Source organism: Pleurodeles waltl, chromosome 5 (genome assembly GCF_031143425.1).
Source record: "Pleurodeles waltl isolate 20211129_DDA chromosome 5, aPleWal1.hap1.20221129, whole genome shotgun sequence".
NCBI classification, from domain to species: domain Eukaryota; kingdom Metazoa; phylum Chordata; class Amphibia; order Caudata; family Salamandridae; genus Pleurodeles; species Pleurodeles waltl.
In genome coordinates, this window is record NC_090444.1 from 1,333,550,490 (window position 1) to 1,333,570,141 (window position 19,652).

At 43.2% G+C, this 19,652-nt stretch overlaps 1 protein-coding gene across 1 annotated transcript in view; it reads left to right on the forward strand.

Moving 5' to 3' along the window:
• CEP162 (centrosomal protein 162) overlaps positions 1-19,652 on the forward strand; it is a 697,428-nt gene that overhangs the window by 62,702 nt on the left and 615,074 nt on the right. Inside the window, exon 3 of the mRNA XM_069235591.1 lies at positions 5,567-5,708. Within this exon, the coding sequence (XP_069091692.1) occupies positions 5,567-5,708 (142 nt within the window). The remainder of the gene's footprint in view (positions 1-5,566; positions 5,709-19,652) is intronic.

Below are 19,652 nucleotides of genomic sequence, written 5' to 3' on the forward strand. Positions count from 1 at the left end.
ATCTACTTGTCCATGGAACAGGTTGCTTCTTAAATCTACTTGTCCTGTAAAAGAATCTACTTGTCCCTTTGGTGCCATGTAATGCGGCGACAAATTATGGCAGCAATCACATTATGTAAGTGCTCTGATAATAGCCTCTCAGATTATGCAAGGTCTACTACTATAGTAGGGCTTAAATACTTCCAATTCAATCCTTACTATACCAATTTCCTTATTTTGCCACCTTTCTGCAGTGCTACTTACTGGGGCTGGAGGAAGCAGCAGTAGTTTCAGGGCTGGAATGCCTTTGAGTCTGCAAACCTACTAACTTGCGTGTATTAAGGATTTTCACCAGCTCTTCTATAATCTTTGCCCATAATGTGAAAGGTTGGAAGTTTACTCCTAATAATGGCAGAAGTAGAGGTTCTTCCAGGATTGGGGAAAAAGTGGTTGGAGGGAAAGTGAACTTGTAAATGCTCAATATATTTTTATATGAGCCAATCTACACACGCATAGTTCCTTGTTCTAAAATACAGTTAAAAAATATTTTCTAGGAGTGCGATTTCCTGGTCTACTTCTCTAAGTTCTTGTGCATTCATGAACGCCTCTAATTCAAAGATCTATACCATGGGTGCACTTTTGTGACTTTTTTAAAGACTTGGGTCCCTAATTAGGTCTGGCATTAACAAAGACATTTTGTTTTTATTAAACTTCTGTTTCTCTATCAATCAGCTGGCTTTACTGTGAATGATCGCTTACTTTTAAAAAAATGGTAACATTGGCTTCTCCCCAGTTGGCATATTTGATTTGCTTATAGGTCCCTATATTAAAGTGCACTGTATGTGCCCAGTGCCTGTAAATTAAATGCTACTAGAGGGCCTGCAGCAGTGATTGTGCCATCCACTACACTAGCCTTTCAAACATGTCTCAGGCCTGCCACTGCAGAGCATGTGTGTGCAGTTTTAAACCTCCATTTCGACCTGACAAGTGCACCCACTTGCCGGGCCCAAACCTTCCTTTTTATTACAAATGTCACTCCTAAGGTCGGCCCTAGGTAGCCCCAAGGGCAGGGTGCAGTGTATTTAAAAAGTTGGACATGTACTTTTAAGTTTAACATGTCCAGGTAGGGCAAAAACTGCCAAATTCATTTTCCATTACTGCAAAGCCGCTTACTCCCTTAGGTTAACATTCCTGTTATTTTAAAGCAGCCTTTAAGTCAAACTTCCAATTGGGAAAAGTTAGAAATGTGGAGTTTGGTGTCTCAAGACTCATAATATAAAATCACAGCTTATGGTGAATTTGGATTTTAAATTCTAAGTCTGAAAATGCCACTTTTAGAAAGTTGGCATTTTCTTATTTTAACCATCTTGTGCCTCTGCCTCTCTGAATACACGGCCGAGGTTGGTAACAGCTGGGCTTTGTGCATTCCCTCTAGACAGTCACTCACAATGAGAACTTAGGTGTGACTTAATGGTCCTTAGTGGGTCATTAACTGGCTTGATGGGGGCGCAGAGTTTAGCACTTCCTCACTTTGCCTGAATAGTGCTGTCCCTCTCCCATCATAAAGGGGTTGCATAACCCCCTATAGAGTGTCTGGAGCCAGTAAAGGAAGGGCAGGGACCTTGTGATCTTCAAATGCCTTTTTGAAGTCTCCTCCACTACAAAGACACATTTGGGTATAAGTACTGCAACCCAAAACACACCAAATTAGACCTCAACTGGAAACATGGGCATTCTGCCAGGAAGAGGGACTGCCACTCTGCAACTGTATTGCAGCGTTGGCCTACTGCTTACTGTGTGCTGTGCTGAAGGAGCGACTGCCACTTTGCTACTTGCTGTGCTGGATTGGCCTGCTGCTTCTTTCCTGGAGTAAGAAGGTCTAGACCTATTCTATACATCCTTGAACCCAAATTCTCCAACAGTTTGTTAGCTTGCCCCCTATTCTCCTGTGGGAGTATACGCTAGGCTTGTACTGATGGTCTTGCTTAAAAGTCTTGGGACCGGCGGGAATGGCTGTAGTGATGTTCGGTGTCGAAGTTGTGTTTAATCTTGTTTTTATGAGAAAGAGCAGGCCTGGAGCAAGTTGTGCCGTAGGTCTCATATTTCCATTGTATGTTCGGTGAGGAAGTGGTGTTGAGGAGCATGCATGGGAGTGTGGTGTGTTGCTTGAGTGGTGGTGTTTGTGTGAGCCTGAGCAGGTGGCTTGTTTGTGTGAGAGGGAGCATGTGGGGTGGTGGCTGCTGTTGGTTTGGTAGTGGTGGGTATAGGTTGTGAGAGAGTGTATGAGATCTTGCAGGATATGCATGTGAACTCTCCTGTGTTGTGTTGTGTTGTGTGACTGCAGTGCAGCGAGCAGAGGCCAGGGTTAAGAGCTTGGAGGAGCGCAGAAGGGAGTTATTCAGACAAGGAATATACTGGACTACTTCTCCTGAGTAGTGTTTCTTCCTCCATAGACAGGTGACCTCCTTCCCTCTCTTAACAGGCAGGTATACTTATAGGGATCAGGCAGACCCTCTGCTCTGCCAGGAGAAAGTGCAGACTTTAGGTGATGTCCGCGATCTCTGAGAGACTGGCCGACAGACACCAACTCTGATCAAGGAACAGTCATTCAAGTGCTTTGCTGAGCACTTCCTTCCTTAGACGTGAAAACCATGAAACAGTAACAAAGTGAGGCGGTTGAGATCCCACTTTTAGGCACATTTTCTGGACAGGGATGTGAATCCACTGTCTCAAACTTCAGAGCTGCTTTGGGTGGTTCTCTTTTAAGTTCATTTCTCAGGCTGTCCTCCGAATGCAGCCTTTGTGCAAAAGTGATGCTCCTCATAGCAGGTCGTAAGTACTTGAGCTCTCTCCAAATTGTAGACGCTACAGCACTGGTAGAATGAAGTACAAACTGTCTCTAATTTGCTCGCATCAGCCACTCTAAACTAGTAATCTGGGTAGACAAAAGGGCGGGCTTGACCTAGAAATATTCTTATCTTGAATAACAGTAACTGCGGTCCCTCCCTTCACCCCTGTAGCTGGTCATTAACAATAGTAATTGCCCCTTAACCTCTATGGTTTACCATCTGAGACTTTGGTTACAACCATTATCTTTTTGACCAACGTGTGTATAGTGATGCCACATTGTTATATCGCTGCTTTAGGACCCAGCAGTTCTAAATGAGAATAATTACTTGTCAGAGATTTCCTCCTGTGGGCATGCAGAGCCATCAGCTCAGCACTTACTTTGAGAACATGGTCACCGGGCAGGTGCCATGTAGAGGATAACTACGGTTCTTGGATTACTTGATATTCTGTGGCTCGACGGCCTGATGCCATATAGAGAAAAACTAAGGTTCTTGGATTACTCGGTAATCTCTGCGCTGAATAATAGGGGCGTAGTGAACCCCCAGCTTTAGCAGCTACAGCGGGAGTGGAGTTTTTATGTAGGTCTTTTCTATCTGCGGCTCGGCAGCCAAAAGCTCATAAATAACACTCTAAAGAAATCCAACAACATTAGAAGAGCAAGCGGGAGGAGCACAAAAGATGAATAAACAGGAAAAGGAAAGAGGGGATGAATCTTGGATAGAAGGATGGATGGATGTGTTAAGTGGATGAGCGAGTGGCTCTATGAAACAGTGGGTAGATGGATGAATGAGTGAAAGAATAGGTGGGTGAACAGGGGGCTGGGCAGGTGAAAGGATGGCAAAGCAAAGAAATGAAATTATGGATGGATGAGTGAATCAAAAGGTGAATGCACAGGTGAAAGGAGGACAAAGTAAATGGATGGATGAATGGGTGAATGCATAAGTGGATAGACAGGTCAACAGATGGTAGTGTAAATGGATGGATGGACAGGGGAAAGTCTGGCAGTGTAAATGGATGAATAGGTGGGGGAGCAGATGAAAGGATGGCATAGTAAAGGGATGGGTGGCTGGATGGTGGATAAGTAGATGGCCATGTGAAAGGATGGCATAGTAAAAGGATGCATGGAAAGGATGGCAGAGAAAAGGGATAGGTTGATGGACATGTGAAACGGTGGTAAAGAGAGGTAAGAATAGATGGATGAGTGGGTGAAAGGATGAGTGGATGGAGGGCAGCATGGATGGATGGATAGAGAGCAGAGTGGATAGATGGATGGCAGAGTGGATGATGGATACCAGAGTTGATGAATGAATGGATGAGTGGATTAATTGATGGACGGAGGGCAGAGAGGATGGATGGATGGATGGGAAGTGGATAGATGGATGGCGGAGCGGATAGATGGATGACAGAGTCGATGGTTGAATGACAAGAGGAAAGACTATGGGGGTCATTCTGACCCTGGCGGCCGGTGGCCGCCAGGGCCACCGACCACGGGAGCACCGCCAACAGTCTGGCGGTGCTCCCACGAGCATTCTGACCGCGGCGGTTCAGCCGCGGTCAGAAGCGGAAAGTCAGCGGTCTCCCGCCGACTTTCCGCTGCTCGGGGGAATCCTCCATGGCTGCGGAGCGCGCTCCGCAGCCATGGGGATTCTGACACCCCCTACCGCCATCCTGACCCGCCAGGAACAGGATGGCGGTAGGGGGTGCTGCGGGGCCCCTGGGGGCCCCTGCAGTGCCCATGCCCATGGCATGGGCACTGCAGGGATCCCCGTAAGAGGGCCCCGCAAAGTATTTCAGTGTCTGCCATGCAGACACTGAAATACGCGACGGGTGCAACTGCACCCGTCGCACCCCTGCAACTACGCCGGCTCAATTCTGAGCCGGCGTCCTCGTTGCAGGGGCATTTCCTCTGGGCCGGCGGGCGCTCTTTTGGAGAGCGCCCGCCGGCCCAGAGGAAATGTTAGAATGGCCGCCGCGGTCATTTGGCGGCGGAACCTTGGCGGACGGCCTCCGCCGTCCGCCAAGGTTAGAATCAGGCCCTTCATGACAAATGAATGGATGACAGAATGTAAAAGTGAAATAGTGGATATCAGTAAGAGGATGGAAGGGTGAAAGGATGAATGGTTAGATGGATGAGAGAAGGTGGGAGCTCTTCTAAGAAGGAGTGACCTCACTTTCCTCCCTTACTTGGTGCCATCAGAGCTTTTATTTCAAAGTGGGGGTATTTTAATTTGTCCTACTACTCCCTTGTTGAGAAGAGTACCTAGAATGTTCCAACTAACGGAAAACACACTTTTAATGTTGCGGAAAGTTTAGTGTCTCTTTTTGTGACAATATAATGTAGGCGCCGTGCAGTATCGTTATTTTTCCGAACCATCTTTATTAACATTGTAAGCGTTTAATACAGTGTCGTTAACAAGATGGTACATCTCGCCTACAGTATCGCGCGTTGACCATATCCTGTAGGTAGGACGCGGTCGTAACGTTTTGAAAGTATGTATAACCATGAAACAATAAGAAAACTGAGAAACTAGTTCCATACTATGTATGGTTATGCACTGATCTGAGTGAATCCCCAGGACTGACTGTATTTCCAGAACGTATTTTAACTTACTGTTTAACACGTAAAGAATGCTGCTGTCATAACGTTATCCATCCTAAATAGCAGAAAGTGAATCGGCGATGAGCAGAACAAACAAATTGGTTTTATGGCTTTGGGAACTAAATAGGTCATTTTCAGTCTCTTTCAGACGATTCCTTTGGGAGTTCAAAGAAATCTAGTGTGCTCGAAACGCTTGGACGTCCTAGAAAAAACGAAATTAAGAAAAAGGTATCTTCCCGTGCGCCCTGGTGGATAACCGAGGACGATTTGGAAAATGGTGGTAAATATTTTATTAATTTTTGTACCATGTCGCATTAGCCACTGGGTGGCAGTATCTCCATGTTGTAAGTAGAGCCGAGCATTTTTCTAAATTCAATTATTAAATCGGAGCTTTGGTATTCTTACAGCCAGCTTCCTATTCTTCAATGAAATGCTGACGGCAACAGCCTCGTTTTAAATCGAATTGACTATCTACTTGGTAGGAATGGTTTGACTTGTATTTACGCCTTTCGTGGTTCTCTTTTTTTATCTTAGTATGTCCTGTTAAAAAAAGCTCACATTTTGTATGCCATTTCTATTTTATTGAAACATTTGAAGTCAAATTTGTGAGAATAACTAGGCAGCGAGCCTTTAAGTCTACAGACCTCGGGCGGGCAACCCTAAATTTACTGCCCTGGTTTGTTTAGTCTTGTTGCTCTCAGGTGACTCCAACCAGTCGAGCGGGAGCTACCAATAGTTTCCACACCCCTTCAGAGTAGCTCACCGCCTTGTGTTCATTTTTGCATAAGCACAGGGTCACTCATTTTTCCTTTTAAAGTTAAGGGAAGGCTGTGTTTATTTTTAACATTAATTTGACCAGGCTGCAGATAACAGGGCCTGATAAGGAGCATTACTGGAGTCTGATTTACAAACCAGGTCACAGAGGTGAAGAATTGAAGCACTAAGGTATTTAACTCATAAATAAAAGTCCCTGTCAACTCAAATTTGGAAATTAGAGTAAAATTATGTTTGTCAATGCTTTAAATTGGAAAAAATGAAAAGTTACATCATGATTAAGTTACTGTTTCATTTGAATTTTCTCAAATTACTTTTCAAAGTTTTGCATTTACAAACAGCAGGCCTCTTACTCCCAGTAGCCATTAGAACACTGTGCAATATTCATAACTGAAAAATACAATCATTTTTAAATGGGAGAATTTTAAAGGGCAGAAAAATGTTCCAAATTATGAACATTTTTGCACTTAAAATTTCTCCCATTTAAAAACATGGTTGTATGTTTGTGTTATACATGTAACAGTGCCACATATGGAGAAAGGTGTGCCCTGTGCCACAAGTACATATGACACCGGCTCTCAGTTACCCATACATATATATGCCATTCTTATGCACAGATTTTCCTACATTCACAAATGGGCTGCTCCAAAGGATAATGCCTCGTGGTAAGCAGTAGACGTTTGGTTTGCAAGTGTGTATAGATAAAAAAACAAGCTCAAGAATGTTAATTCCCATGTTCCTTGTGTGCATTAGAACAGTACTGTGGATCAGGCGTCTGACCAAGGTAAATGACTTACAGTTAACTACTACACAGTCCCCTTTTAAAGATTTGGCCGCAGGGCCCACCCACCCCACTCGCCTCACAAATAAGATTTAGTTGTATTCTGCAATATTGACATCAGCATTATTACACAACCAGTGACAGACTTTGTTTTTCAGTTGGTAGGTGGATTCACTGACATTAACTCTCTTCTCTCTGCAAGCTCTGGCTCCTCTGCCATTTCTAACTGAACCAGTAGCGTGGATAAGCCTTACTGCTCATTTTCTGAGTGTTCTGCTGCTAGCTCTTTACCAACCACGAAACCCTCCCAACAGCCCGTCAACCATCGAAGGTGAATGCCTCGACATCCACACTGGGAGGTGGGCGGCCCAGCAGTCAGGCCCTTTGGGGGAGGGGGGGGGGAAGGGGTGTTAGGTTCCCACTTCCCAGGGTGGATGTCGAGGAAGTCCCCTCCGATGATTAAGTTAGAAATGACAGAGGAGCCAGACCCTGCAGAGAGAAGAGAGTTAATAGCTATATTAATATTTGCAGTGGTCTTAGACAGATCTGACACAACAGACTCTAAGTCATGCAGCCTTTCCACTAGTGGGGCAACACACTGTGCATTAGTGTCCTTAAATTTATCAAGTATATGACCCCAATCTGGGTTTAAAATAACCAAAGTCTCCGGGTGGTCCCCAAAGGAGGCACGTTTTCTTTGGGAGTGAGTTGAGTGTTTAGTAGTGCCGATACGCTTCGGTCGAAGCTTCCTCTTTGCTAGAGGTGGACAGACGTTGTTAAGAACTTCAGGTGAGGCACTCTCATTCGTTAGTTCCTTGGCCACACAAGATATATTGAAGGAGCTGTGGAGATCCTCTGAGCAGGGCTGGGGTTGAAAATCCTTGTGTGCACATTGGGCAGATTGAACACCTAACAGGGTGCTAGGCCCCTCCCTGCATCCAAGGATAGCCTTCTTTTCACCAGACCAGTCTCCTTTGATACCACTCTCTCTGCTTATGCCAAAAAATAATCAAGAGTGGTGCTGTTTGTGAGTCTAGGGGCAGGGTCCCTAACTCCCTGCAGCTCCTGCTTGTACGTTGTGCAAACAGGGTGTCCAAACTGACCAGGACAGATAGACCATTCCTTTTTCCAGGAGATTTAAAACGTAGTTGAAGGCATACGATACAATTCAAAAGGCTTACCTGGCAAAGAGCTATGGGGAGTCTTAATACAAATCTTAATTCAAAGGGTTGGGGCCCAGCCCACCCTCCTCCTGTCGATGATGGGCATAGAGGGCCCCGGTCTTCATCCTGGGTACACGCCCAGGCACTCCTACCACTGCGGGAGCCATTAGCCTTAGCCACTTTAGTAGTTGCCACCTCCTGCCGCGATTCGGACAGTGACTGTGCGGTGAGTGCTGGGACTTGTAGTTCGTGTCCCCAGGCAAGCCTTGATTCACCTGTGAGGTCTAAAGGGTTGCTCAACTGTGTCTTAAAAAATCTTTGTCTTCGTCAGTGGATTGTACTAAAAAGTAATCCATCTATTCATGTGAAAAGCATAACACACAAAATTACAAAATATACAAAATCCTATATAAAAGCAGTATCACTGTTGACACTGGTTGAGCAAAACATGAAGTTGCAATATGTATTGTTTTAAATGCGAATGGCATTCAATTAAATATGTGGTGAATAGTAAAATGTACATAAAGATAAAAGGATATACATATTTTTTAAATAAACAGGTGTTGTGTGTAGTATGACGAGTGAATGTCGCTCGGGGCTTAGTAATGCATCAAACAGTTACCTGTATATACATACACAATTGTAAAGAGGGGAGATTGATTTTGTTATATGGGTATAAACCATGCCTCCTTCGGTAGTGAGAGGTTACTCTCTGTTTTTGAAAACCTTTGCTGGATTTCAGTCTTCATTTATACAAACAGCCAATAGAGGGTCGCTATGTGGTTTTCCAGGACTTTGATCATTCTTAGCACTCTTTAGCAAAGTGTTTTATAGTGACTCGGGCTGTCATTTGGAGTTTGTCCTTGTGGATCAATTGTCACGGGTGTTAACCTACATCAGTAATAGCCAGTGTTTGAAATCTTTCCTGAATTTAAGGTGATCCTGTATGTTTCCTTATTTGGCGTGCTGTGAGTTCCAAAGTTTGGCAGTTTGTAGGAAGAAGAGGCATCCTCCAGTGGAGTTTTTTCTTGTAGGCCTTGTAAATTATGACCTCCATACGTTAATGTATGTGTTGGTACTTCCTAAACGTGCACAATTGCTGATGTAACATTTTGTGTTTCTCCTTGGAATAATTTGTTAGTGTCTGAGCGGCTGCACATAGAGGGAAGGTAGGGAAGTGGGTGTGAACTAGATAGAAGCTAAAATTCAGCCCTGGCACAAATGGTCAAGCTAGACCCACTCTGCAGGAGGCCACTAGATCAGGGCCAGAGGGGATCACAATGGCCCACCCTGCTCTGAAAGTAGGCCTTCTGGGTACCGGTGAAACGCCAGGGCGGCAGAATAGGTGGCCGGCTTGCTAAGTACACTTTAACGGTCTGTTTAATACCAGAGAACAGCGAGCAATGAAATGACAGTGTCGTGGCCTTTACTCACGCGAACTTTACTGTACTATGCATGGGTAAAATATTAGCTGTGTTTTGCAATGTATACACAGTGACGTAAAATAAATGACACAGCTAAATTGCAAAATCGGTAATTTTAGGGAAATGTTTTCTTCAAAAGATGGTAAAATGTAAGTTTTTATTTTGGCCTTGAATGAGGATTCGGGTACCTACCAACATAGATTATCCATAGTAGATTGTAGTAACAACTAGCCCGTGCCAAGCACAGTGAAGTAAAAAAAAAAGAGCTAGTTAGTAGCACATCTGCAATTTTTCGAAACACTGTTTCTAAAAATGTTTGCAACCTTATAAAAATGGGTATTTGTCAGGAAGCATGGTTACCCACTTAAACAGCATTACCATAATCACTTAAAAAAAAAAAAAAACTAGCACCTGAACTACTAGACAGAAATCATTATGAGCAAGAAAAGGTTCACGCTTCTTCATGGTGGGTTTTCTTGCTACCTTCTCACTTTGTGGTGTGATTGATAATGCTAATCTAACCTTAAACCCAGGGATAGGAAACCGCTGGATGCGGTGTGAGTGGATTCACAACAGTTCACCTGATGCATAACGAACGCGCTTGTGCTAACGCCTGGAATCTATGCTTATAGGGTGCGTTGAAATGGCGCCCCAGGGGCAGTTCAGAGTTTGTGTTTTAGTGAGTGTGTGAATCTCTCTGATATCTGTGGCAACTGCATCCAAGCTTCATAGTATGTTTCTCATTTATGACTCTCATGCCTTCTAGCTGATGGAGCGGCCTGCCCAGGTTGGTGTACTCTCTGTCCTCTTGCTATGCCCTAGGAGATATCGGTGAATCAGCCGGTCTGCCTTCTGTAGCTGTAGATCCTTTCGTGGTAGCTCTCCCTCCACACAATGTAGCTAGATTTCTTTTCTATTCTCTGCCGCTTCTCGTTTCTTTCTATTTTTTCTTCTTTCTGAAGAGCGTCAGACCAGAAAGTTTGTAAAACTAAGGAGATCATCAATTGCATCTGATCATTTTGAAGAAGATGTTTCTGAAGAATTACCCAAGAAAATCCCTGCCTCCGATGTCGATTCGGGTACCTAAATTTCATGTTTATTTCTTAATATTTCAAATGGTAAATACCTCACTGCTGTGTTGATAGATGATGAAAGGAGTTAACTTTTAGTAGTGTTGGAGTTGCCCTGATAAACCCTGTAGTAATTGCTTCCTTTTTTTTCTGTGAGTGGTATCATTTCATATGGTGGCTTATCCCCGTTATGATTTTTTTTTCATAAACTAAGTATATTTACTGTTTTAGACTCAGTTGAGTCTCTCACACTGACATCCCTCATTCATTTTTGGCAGGGCCCTCAACATGCTAAAAGCAAGTACAATTTTCATGTAGCCTGACAGCATGCTGTATTCTTCATGCATATTGTATCCAGCAATGGATCTTTGATAGATGTGCATGCTTCAATTATTCCTAGACAACAATATGAGAGCTCTCTGTAGGCAACGTTACACATTAATATTCCAATACAGCAACCTACATTGAAAACAACCATAGAACTATCAGTAGCCCACCCACCTTATTTTATGACCTCCGCATCTGTCCGGCTAATCGGATGGATGAGCTCCGAACTCCAACCGTCCTCAGAGGCACCTTCTGTCAAATGTTCTACCATATGTATGGTCAGTGGATGGTAATCCTCTGTGCTCTTCTCCAGAAGTATTTCTCCAGTAGAAATACCAGTTTTTTCTCCCTCTCTGCTAGAACATCTGTTACCCCCTCCTGAAGAATAGGAGTCTTGCACTCCATTTAGTGGCTGATCCAGAGACCTCTATTTTTTCTTCAACATAGTAGAGTTTGTGACACTTGTTGGACTAGAAAGGTTTTTAATGATGATCCACAAGATGTTTACTTTTCTCCACAAAGATGGACGCTCAGCAAAGCAGCACTTCTTGCATATGAAATTAAGTGCCAGAAACTTACAGGACAGTGATAGCCGGTATCTTTTGGCACTTTGGTGATTCTGTTAAAACTGCTTCTCTAAAGACTAGATTTCTGAAGCAGGTGACAAGTTGTCATAAAAAAGAGCTGGCAAACCAATGGCTGATCTTCTGAAGCTACTCAGCCCTTGTCTCTCAAACCTTCTTCAGCAGTGACATTTCGAGGTAAAGTTTTACACATTCTGTTGACGCTGACACTACAAATAAATAGCTGTTAGCTACTCCTTCAAGGACCAAGACCCGAGCGACAATGACAAAAGCCCAGATGATGGCCAAGACCTTGACAATGACATCTCTGTTGACATCCTCTGTGACAAGTGTACCAGCAGTGATCCTGAAGACAGAGCAACCACCAATGACTACTAACAACAGTAACATTGTCCACAAGGAAATGTCAATGAGGACAATTTTGTCCACAGTTATGCCAACTAATCCTCAGGTGTCTACCATTCTACTCTAGTCAGTTTTCTAACCAATTTGGATGATGCCATAACTTCCAGCAAGGTTTCTTGAAGATGATGAGGATGATCTTTTAAGTGGCAGTGATGTGGAAGAAGAAATTAAGTGTGTCTATTCCAATACCAGTGGCAGTTAGTAGGAAGATAGTTTGACACATACAGATGAAGACTTACAAATATAGTTTATTTATGATTGACACTGAGGAAGAAGAATCTTACCATTGTGGACACCAACCCTATAAGACACACTGTATTAGGGAGCAGCTACAATTCCCTCTACCACCAATGGTTCAAATGCCTGAACACAGCATTCAGGACTTTTATCTTTGGATTCTTCCACCTGGACAGCATCCTCTGTACTGCTTGCCTCATCTGGCTATTCCAAGCTTGATTCACAACTTGTGAATCCTACACCTCCACCGTCTGTTCCTGAGCCTGTCGCCAATCGTCAGCCGGTCACACCTGACCCTTTTGTTCCTGTCCGTCTTAAGAATACGAAAAGATGCACATGACAAGTCATTGGACTCCGATGATGGCCAAGTCCAGCTCACAGATGGTGACCACAAAGGTAACCCACGGCCTCCAAGTTGCTAGATTTCTGCATGGGTTGCCTATATCCTTTCTGAAGGTGATCGCAATCCCACCTCATACGACTTGCCAACTGATGACTGGGAAGCTCCACACTCCAATAGATCGAGCAGCCCAAAAGTTTAAGATATCAATTAAAACTTAGATAAAGAGGAACTTCCTAATTGACTTTAAAGATAAAGCAGGGATTTCTGTCAGAGTTATTTCAAAGTTAGACTGCTTTTGGGAGGAAGGTTTACTCCATATGACAAATCTGGCTGCAATATCAACACATGTGCTGCATGTGGGAAATAAAATGAAAGGCCCATGATTAGTCCCTGCCTATTTTGTTGAATAAGATGTACATTGAATCAGTTATCTCTTCAGCAACTCAACATTTCTCACTGAACCCTCCAGCTCCTTATTCCCCACCACCTGACAAAGATAGTCATGTTCTGGATACCGTGGGCAAACTTATAGATATTTTTGCTGCAATATCAGCCAAAATTGCCAACGCCTCTGCCATACTGTTGGGGTATAATGGGCATCTGTGACATCATTTTATTCAATAAACTGACATATAAATACAGTGCCCAAGCCAGGACTATTTTGAAAGAGGGGAGCTTGCATCTTCAGCCCTTAGCGATGCTTCAGTAGACTCATCTAATGGTGCAGTCTGCCAGATATCCACAGGAGTTCTAAGTAGATATGGATGGGTACACAGCACATCTTTCAGACTGGAAGTGCCATCAAGGGCTTTGGAAATGGCCGTTGACAGCCAGTGCTGATTTGGCAGCCATGTAGATAAAGCTCTGCAATGAAATAAATAAATTCCCCCAAGGGAAAGCAATACAATCACCCACACACTCGCAATCAATGAATCTCTCAAATGATCAATCTTAAAGCAAAGGAATCTAAGGTATATATTAATATAGTCCTAAATCAAAACCCAATATCTTAATGATCACAAAGCCAAATCATCAATCAAATCCATCAATGAAACCAATCAAATCCAATAAAAGGGAGACAATAAAAAGACATCTACAATAGTCTATTAAAAGTAAACTGTCCCAATTCTGGTAGACAAAGGCCAATCGATTGTTGTCATCAATCCTTATTCGATACCGGCCTCCTCCTGTGGGTCCAGTAATAAAATATAGTGTTGACGCATTTTGGTGGGCTTCCAGACCTTTTCACCACCTTCTTCAGGACTAGATAATGTGCTCCCAAAACTTATTAAAACAAGCCTCCATTAATGCCAAATCAAATCATCCAAACCGATCCAAATATTAGCATAAATACTTTCCTTGATTTCCGCAGTCTTTTGGAAATATATTTCATGGAATCCACATATACTATAATTTAGTGAACCAGGACTGTTTATTGTCCTTCCGGTTCTACCCTTAATTCGATAAATCTGCGTGGCAAAACTTAATTCTCTTCTTCTTTCAATTTTGTCAGTAAAAGGATAAATCTCTGCAAGTCAGCAAGACCAACACTGTTGCAGACAGGTCTTTGGGTATAATAAAAAAGTCAACTCTATGATGTAGGAGGCAGTATTATAGACAAAAAAGCCAATTGCAAATATTCTATTTTTCATCAATACTAGCCAAATGTTTACCAACAAGTATAGTTGTACTCAGAGTATGGAAAACCTCTTACAGACCGCAAAAGAAAATATGAGGGGCCTCTTCCACCAGAGAAGACATCTAGCTGAACCTGACTTTTCAGACTGCCTGCCCCCTTCTCTTTCTGTAGTGGCTGGGAGAAAGATTTGGGCATTCCCTACAGCCGGCTCAGCACCACCTCAGACTGCTGGGTATTGTTTTGGGATATTATCTGGTATGGTCATATAGAGTTCACTTTAAAACCACAACCCTCGCCTCAAAAGAAAGAAAAACAATATTCACCTGAAGACACCACAAAACAAATCCTGAAGCTCCTCCTAAAAAAGCAGTCAAGTGTCTCCCAAAAGCCAACAGAATCATGGATTCTATTCAGGGTTCTTCCTCATCAAGAAGGTTAGAAGGGTGCCACCCAGTGTTACAGTTAAAGGTTCTCAACAAATTTGTCAAAAGTCAAAAATTCAAAATACTGAAGTTACTAGATATACCCAAGTCCATCAACACAGCTGATTACATATCATCCATGGACCTGGAGGATGTATACTTCAACATACCAATTAATGCTCGCCATCAAAATTACTTAGTCAGCATTACCAATTAAAGGTCTTTCTTTTTGGCCTCATATCTGCTGTGCTGATATTTAGAAAATGCCTAGCCCCAGTGGTGGACCATCTGTGTCAAATAAGAGTGTGAGTTTTTCCTTGTAGGGCGGTAATTGGTCAAAGCACCTGCTGTCCCGGTACTAAACAGTGCAACCTGCATAACACCCAGCCTCTTCCACCAGCTAATATGGACTTTGAATGCTGAGAAATTAAATCTTTTACTTGCCAAGAAGATATATATATTTTTTTTTGTTTACACAAGCGCTGCAAATATCTTCGTCCCCAATGCATTCATTTGGGAAAGTAGTTCACAGCTCACACATAACCAGTAATGATGGCCATGATATAATTTACCTCACAAACTGGCCCCCATATACTATTTGTAAATGCGCTCTGCGCAAGAGCAACTATACCTTTGTTGGCAGCAAATCACATATTATTCAGAAACATTCAACCAGTGCATCCTGGGACCAACAGGAGCAGTCCCTCACGTATTAAAACTAAGAGCAGCAAGACTGATGTTAAGAACCTTCTTGCCATGTGTCCAGAATCACGAGGTATTGATGAGAACTGAAAGCATTATGATTTTACATTACATCATTGAGCAAGGAAGAAGATGATCTCAAATCCTGCCTCAGGAAGCTCAGCACCTGCATCATTGGATGTCTTACCTTTTATGAGTTCATCTTGCAACCATATTCTGATTCTTTTACTATTAAATCTGTCCCTTTTCTATTATAAGAATAATAATAAAGAAGTTTATGACAGGATTATTTAGAGGTTCCCCTCCATGGATGAAAAAATATTTACCTGGAAGCTTAATACTGTATTGTTGGCTCGTATGATAGGTCCTTTTGAACTAATACAAGCCTTTGTTGCAAATACTCTCTAGGAAGATTGCTTTCGTGCTAGTAATAACCTCTGCCAAACAAGTAGGAGAAATTCAAGCCGCCATTCATAAAGTTCTCCAAAGTAAATGTCATCTTAACTACCAATACATGTTTCATTCCAAAAAGCGCTTTGGCATTTCAACTAAATGAAAAGATTATTTTGGCAACTTTTTTCGCTTACCCTTCCACACCAGAAGAAAGGGCATTGCACACTTTTGATGTTAATTGGCGCTTAAAAGACTATGGGGGTTATTCCAACTTTGGAGGAGGTGGTAATCCGTCCCAAATGTGACGGATTTACCACCAGCCGTATTACGAGTTCCATAGGATATAATGGACTCGTAATACGGCTGGTGGTATATCCGTCACTTTACCGTCACTTTTGGGACGGATTACCACTTCCTCCAAAGTTGGAATAACCCCCTATATGAGCTGAACAAGTCAGTTTCATCAATCAGACCAACTTTGTATAATAATTTGCAGTAAAAACCAAAGCTCTATTGCCTCAAAATGAAAAATTTCAACCTGGATTTCATCTTGCAACACTTTCTGTAGTTTCAAGGCTGCTAGACCTCTGTGACAAACAATAGTACCTTACTCGAAAAGAGGCATGGCAGCCATCACAGCTCTCTTCAGTGTAGTCCCTCTTTTGACACAAGCAAAGCTGCAATGTAGGCATCCATGCATTCCTTTAAGAAGCGTAACTGCTTGGATATCTAGTCCAGGATATCTAGTCCAGATCGGAAGCAGCTGTTGTACGGGTGATATTACACAATTTGTTTCATTAAGGTGAGTGTTAGACCTGACATCCTTGGCATGGTCTCCCGTGACTTTTTTGCCTGCTGACGTCTTGTTTTGCTGGCCTTAGGACTCTGGGCACTTTACCACCGCTACCCAGTGCTAGAATACATTAGCTCTTTACTTAAAATATGCTAACATTGGCTTATCTAGAGTTGGCAAATTTAATTTACTAGTAAGTCCCTAGTAAAGTGCACTACTTGTCCCCATGGCCAGTAAATTAAATGCTACTAATGGACTTGCATCACTGATTGTGCGACCCACTTCAGCAGTCCCTTTAAACATGTCTCAGGCCTGCCACATCAGAGTCTGTGTGTACAGTTTTAAGCTGCCATGTCAACCTGGCAAATTAATCCTCTTGCCAGGCCGAAACCTTTTTAATACATATGTCACCTCTAAAGTAGGCCCTGTACAGCTCTATGGGCAGGGTGCAGTTTAAATAGTTCAACGTGTAATTTTTAGTTGTACATGTTCAGGTAGTGAAAAACTCAGAAACTCATTTTTCACTACTGCAAGGCCTATCTCTCCCATAGGTCTACATTGGGATTATCTTATTGCATTTTATAAGTGTAATTTCCAATTGGAAAGAGATGTGACCAACAGGTTTGGTGTCTCTGGAATCACAATTTAAAATCTCAGTTTATGGTGAAGTCTGATTCTAAATTGTAATTCTGAAAATGCCAATTTTAGAAAGTTGGCATTTTCTTACTTTAATCATTCTGTGCCTTCCGCCTGTCTCTTAATGCACGTCTGGGGTGGGTGACAGCTGGTCTTTGTGCATTCCTTCCAGTCAGCCACACACAAAGGGAGCTTAGGTTTGACTGATAGGCCATCAGCATCCTGATGGGCCATCCTGGGCACGATGTGAGGGAGGACCTGATACAACTGAATCGGCTGTGCCTGACCCCACACAAGGGGCTGCAACCCCCCCTTCCCCTGTAGTAAGTCGAGCCAGGGCAGGGAGGGCATGGGCCCTGGGCACCTCAAAGGTCTCTCTTTGAAGTCTCCTCCACTTCAAGGGCAAAGCTGGGTGTAAGTTCTGGACCTCAGACACCACAAACTCAGTACACTTCTAGACCTGAGGACATTCTGCAAGAAAGAAGGACTGCTGTGCTGCTGAAGGGACTGTCATTCTGCAGGACTTCACTGGACTCCTGCTCTGCTGTGCCTGCCCTACTGCCTGTTGCCCTCCTTGCCTGAGAGTGAGAAGGACTGGACCTGCAGCTCTACATCCCCAGATTCCAAGGGCTTGCTCACTTGCCTCCTGTTCTGAAGTCTCAGGGACATCAAAGACCTCTTCATCCTGCAACAGCCCCTGGACTTTGCTTGCTCAAAGTCTTGCCCTGCTAAGTGATGCCAATCAAGTCCTGGAGCCTTGGAAGTGGGTATAAAGTGCTGCAACTGCCAGAACTTGTGCATCCACGTCGTTGCACCGATCAGAACGAATGCATCTGCTTTGGTGCCGACGCATCGCTTGAGTCAAGGAGATCGCATTGACAACGATGTATCACCTACATCAGAGGAAGGCGCCACCCCATCTTGATTGAGCGGCTTAGAACAATGCATCGCCTACATCAAGCGGAATTGATGCATCGCCTCCTCTGCTCCATGCATTAGGCCCTGTCAGTGGCACAGCGAGGTACTTTAACAGGACAGGGTTGGTCCCTTGTATCCAACCTGTGCTCCATCGTGGTTTGCCTGACCTTTCACATTTAACCTAGTCTAGCATGACCAGATAGCCCCTGTTGGCTCTTAATGCTTTTTAGCAACATATTGGCAGATATTCTTGAAAAATTCATATCTTGACTTCTACGCATTGTATTTTTTTGTTTTGGTCTTGTTTTGTTCATTAAAAGAAGCTCTGTTGTTCTAAACTAATGTGGACTATTTTTGTGTGCTGTTTTACTATTTTAAGAGTTGCACAAATACTTTCCATATTCCCTCCTGAATTAAGCCTGCCTCCTCTGTGCCAAGGTACTAAAGGGTGAGCACAGGTTAATGTATGGTGTGATGTGACTTACTATGACTAGGATTGTGGTACCTACTTGGACAGAGTGCATACCTCTGCCAACTAAATACCCAATTTCTAACAGTGAGCCTGATTACTTCATAAGCATTTTTCTTAATATGATGTTCTGCATTGGTAATGTTAATTCAAGCATGTGAATTTATGAAAGAGCCAATGCTGGAGAAGACAAAAGTGACTGCAGTTCTTCAGCACTGGTATCTTTTAAAGACTAGCATGTGTCCATCTTACGTCCGGTTTATGAAGCTATCAATGCCTCAAAGAAATGAGTTTTGAAAATCTGACAGTTGGCCTCCACCTGATTAACTGGGCTGAAGGTCATAAAATGAAGTTGGGAAGGCTAGTGGTAGTTCTGTGGATTTCAGTTTGTTTTCAATGTTATTTGGTGCATTGTAATACTGTTTTTTTTAATTGACTATTGAGCATCCCACCCTGATATGGGGGGAAAAATTAAATAAAATGATTGTATGACAGATACCAACTCTTTATCACAGTCAATTGCTCTTGAAGAGAACCAGTTATTTTGTGAAAACTTGTATGTTTTAGATTTATCAATGCATGAGGTGCAGAAATAACTCGGAAGTAAATTGGACCTTCAACTGCAACTTAAACAAGTCACAGAAGTGCGTCTCACAAATACATAGTAGAGTTGGAGTCAGGGAAGCTAAAGTATTGCAGCAATTAAACCTGTTATAGATACTTTAGTTGAGCAAATGAGACACTGGCGACAAGGACGCTGCTCCGGCTAGTGCCCTTATCCTGAGCTGGATGGTCTGCAGTCCTTAATATCCTCAACGTTTCAAATTACTTTTTCTTCCCAGCATGTGGGCAAAACAAGCTAGCTTCTTAGAATGTATGGTAACCTTCTGTCCCATGATGTTGTCGCGTGGGCTCTCATTATCCTAAATGAGACTACTGGATTTCTAGGCAGCAGGATCGTTCGCGGTGTGGGGGACTGAGTCTGACCCACGTGGAAGGAACTGTGTCACCCTAAATCCGTGTTTGCTCCGGCTAACTAGCAGTGCCTCATTTCTCCCAAAGGGAAGAGATGATTGGGCAGCCGAGCGCATGACATCTTTGGAACTTCTCAGGGAAGTCGTGGTCACTCAAATCCAAACCAACT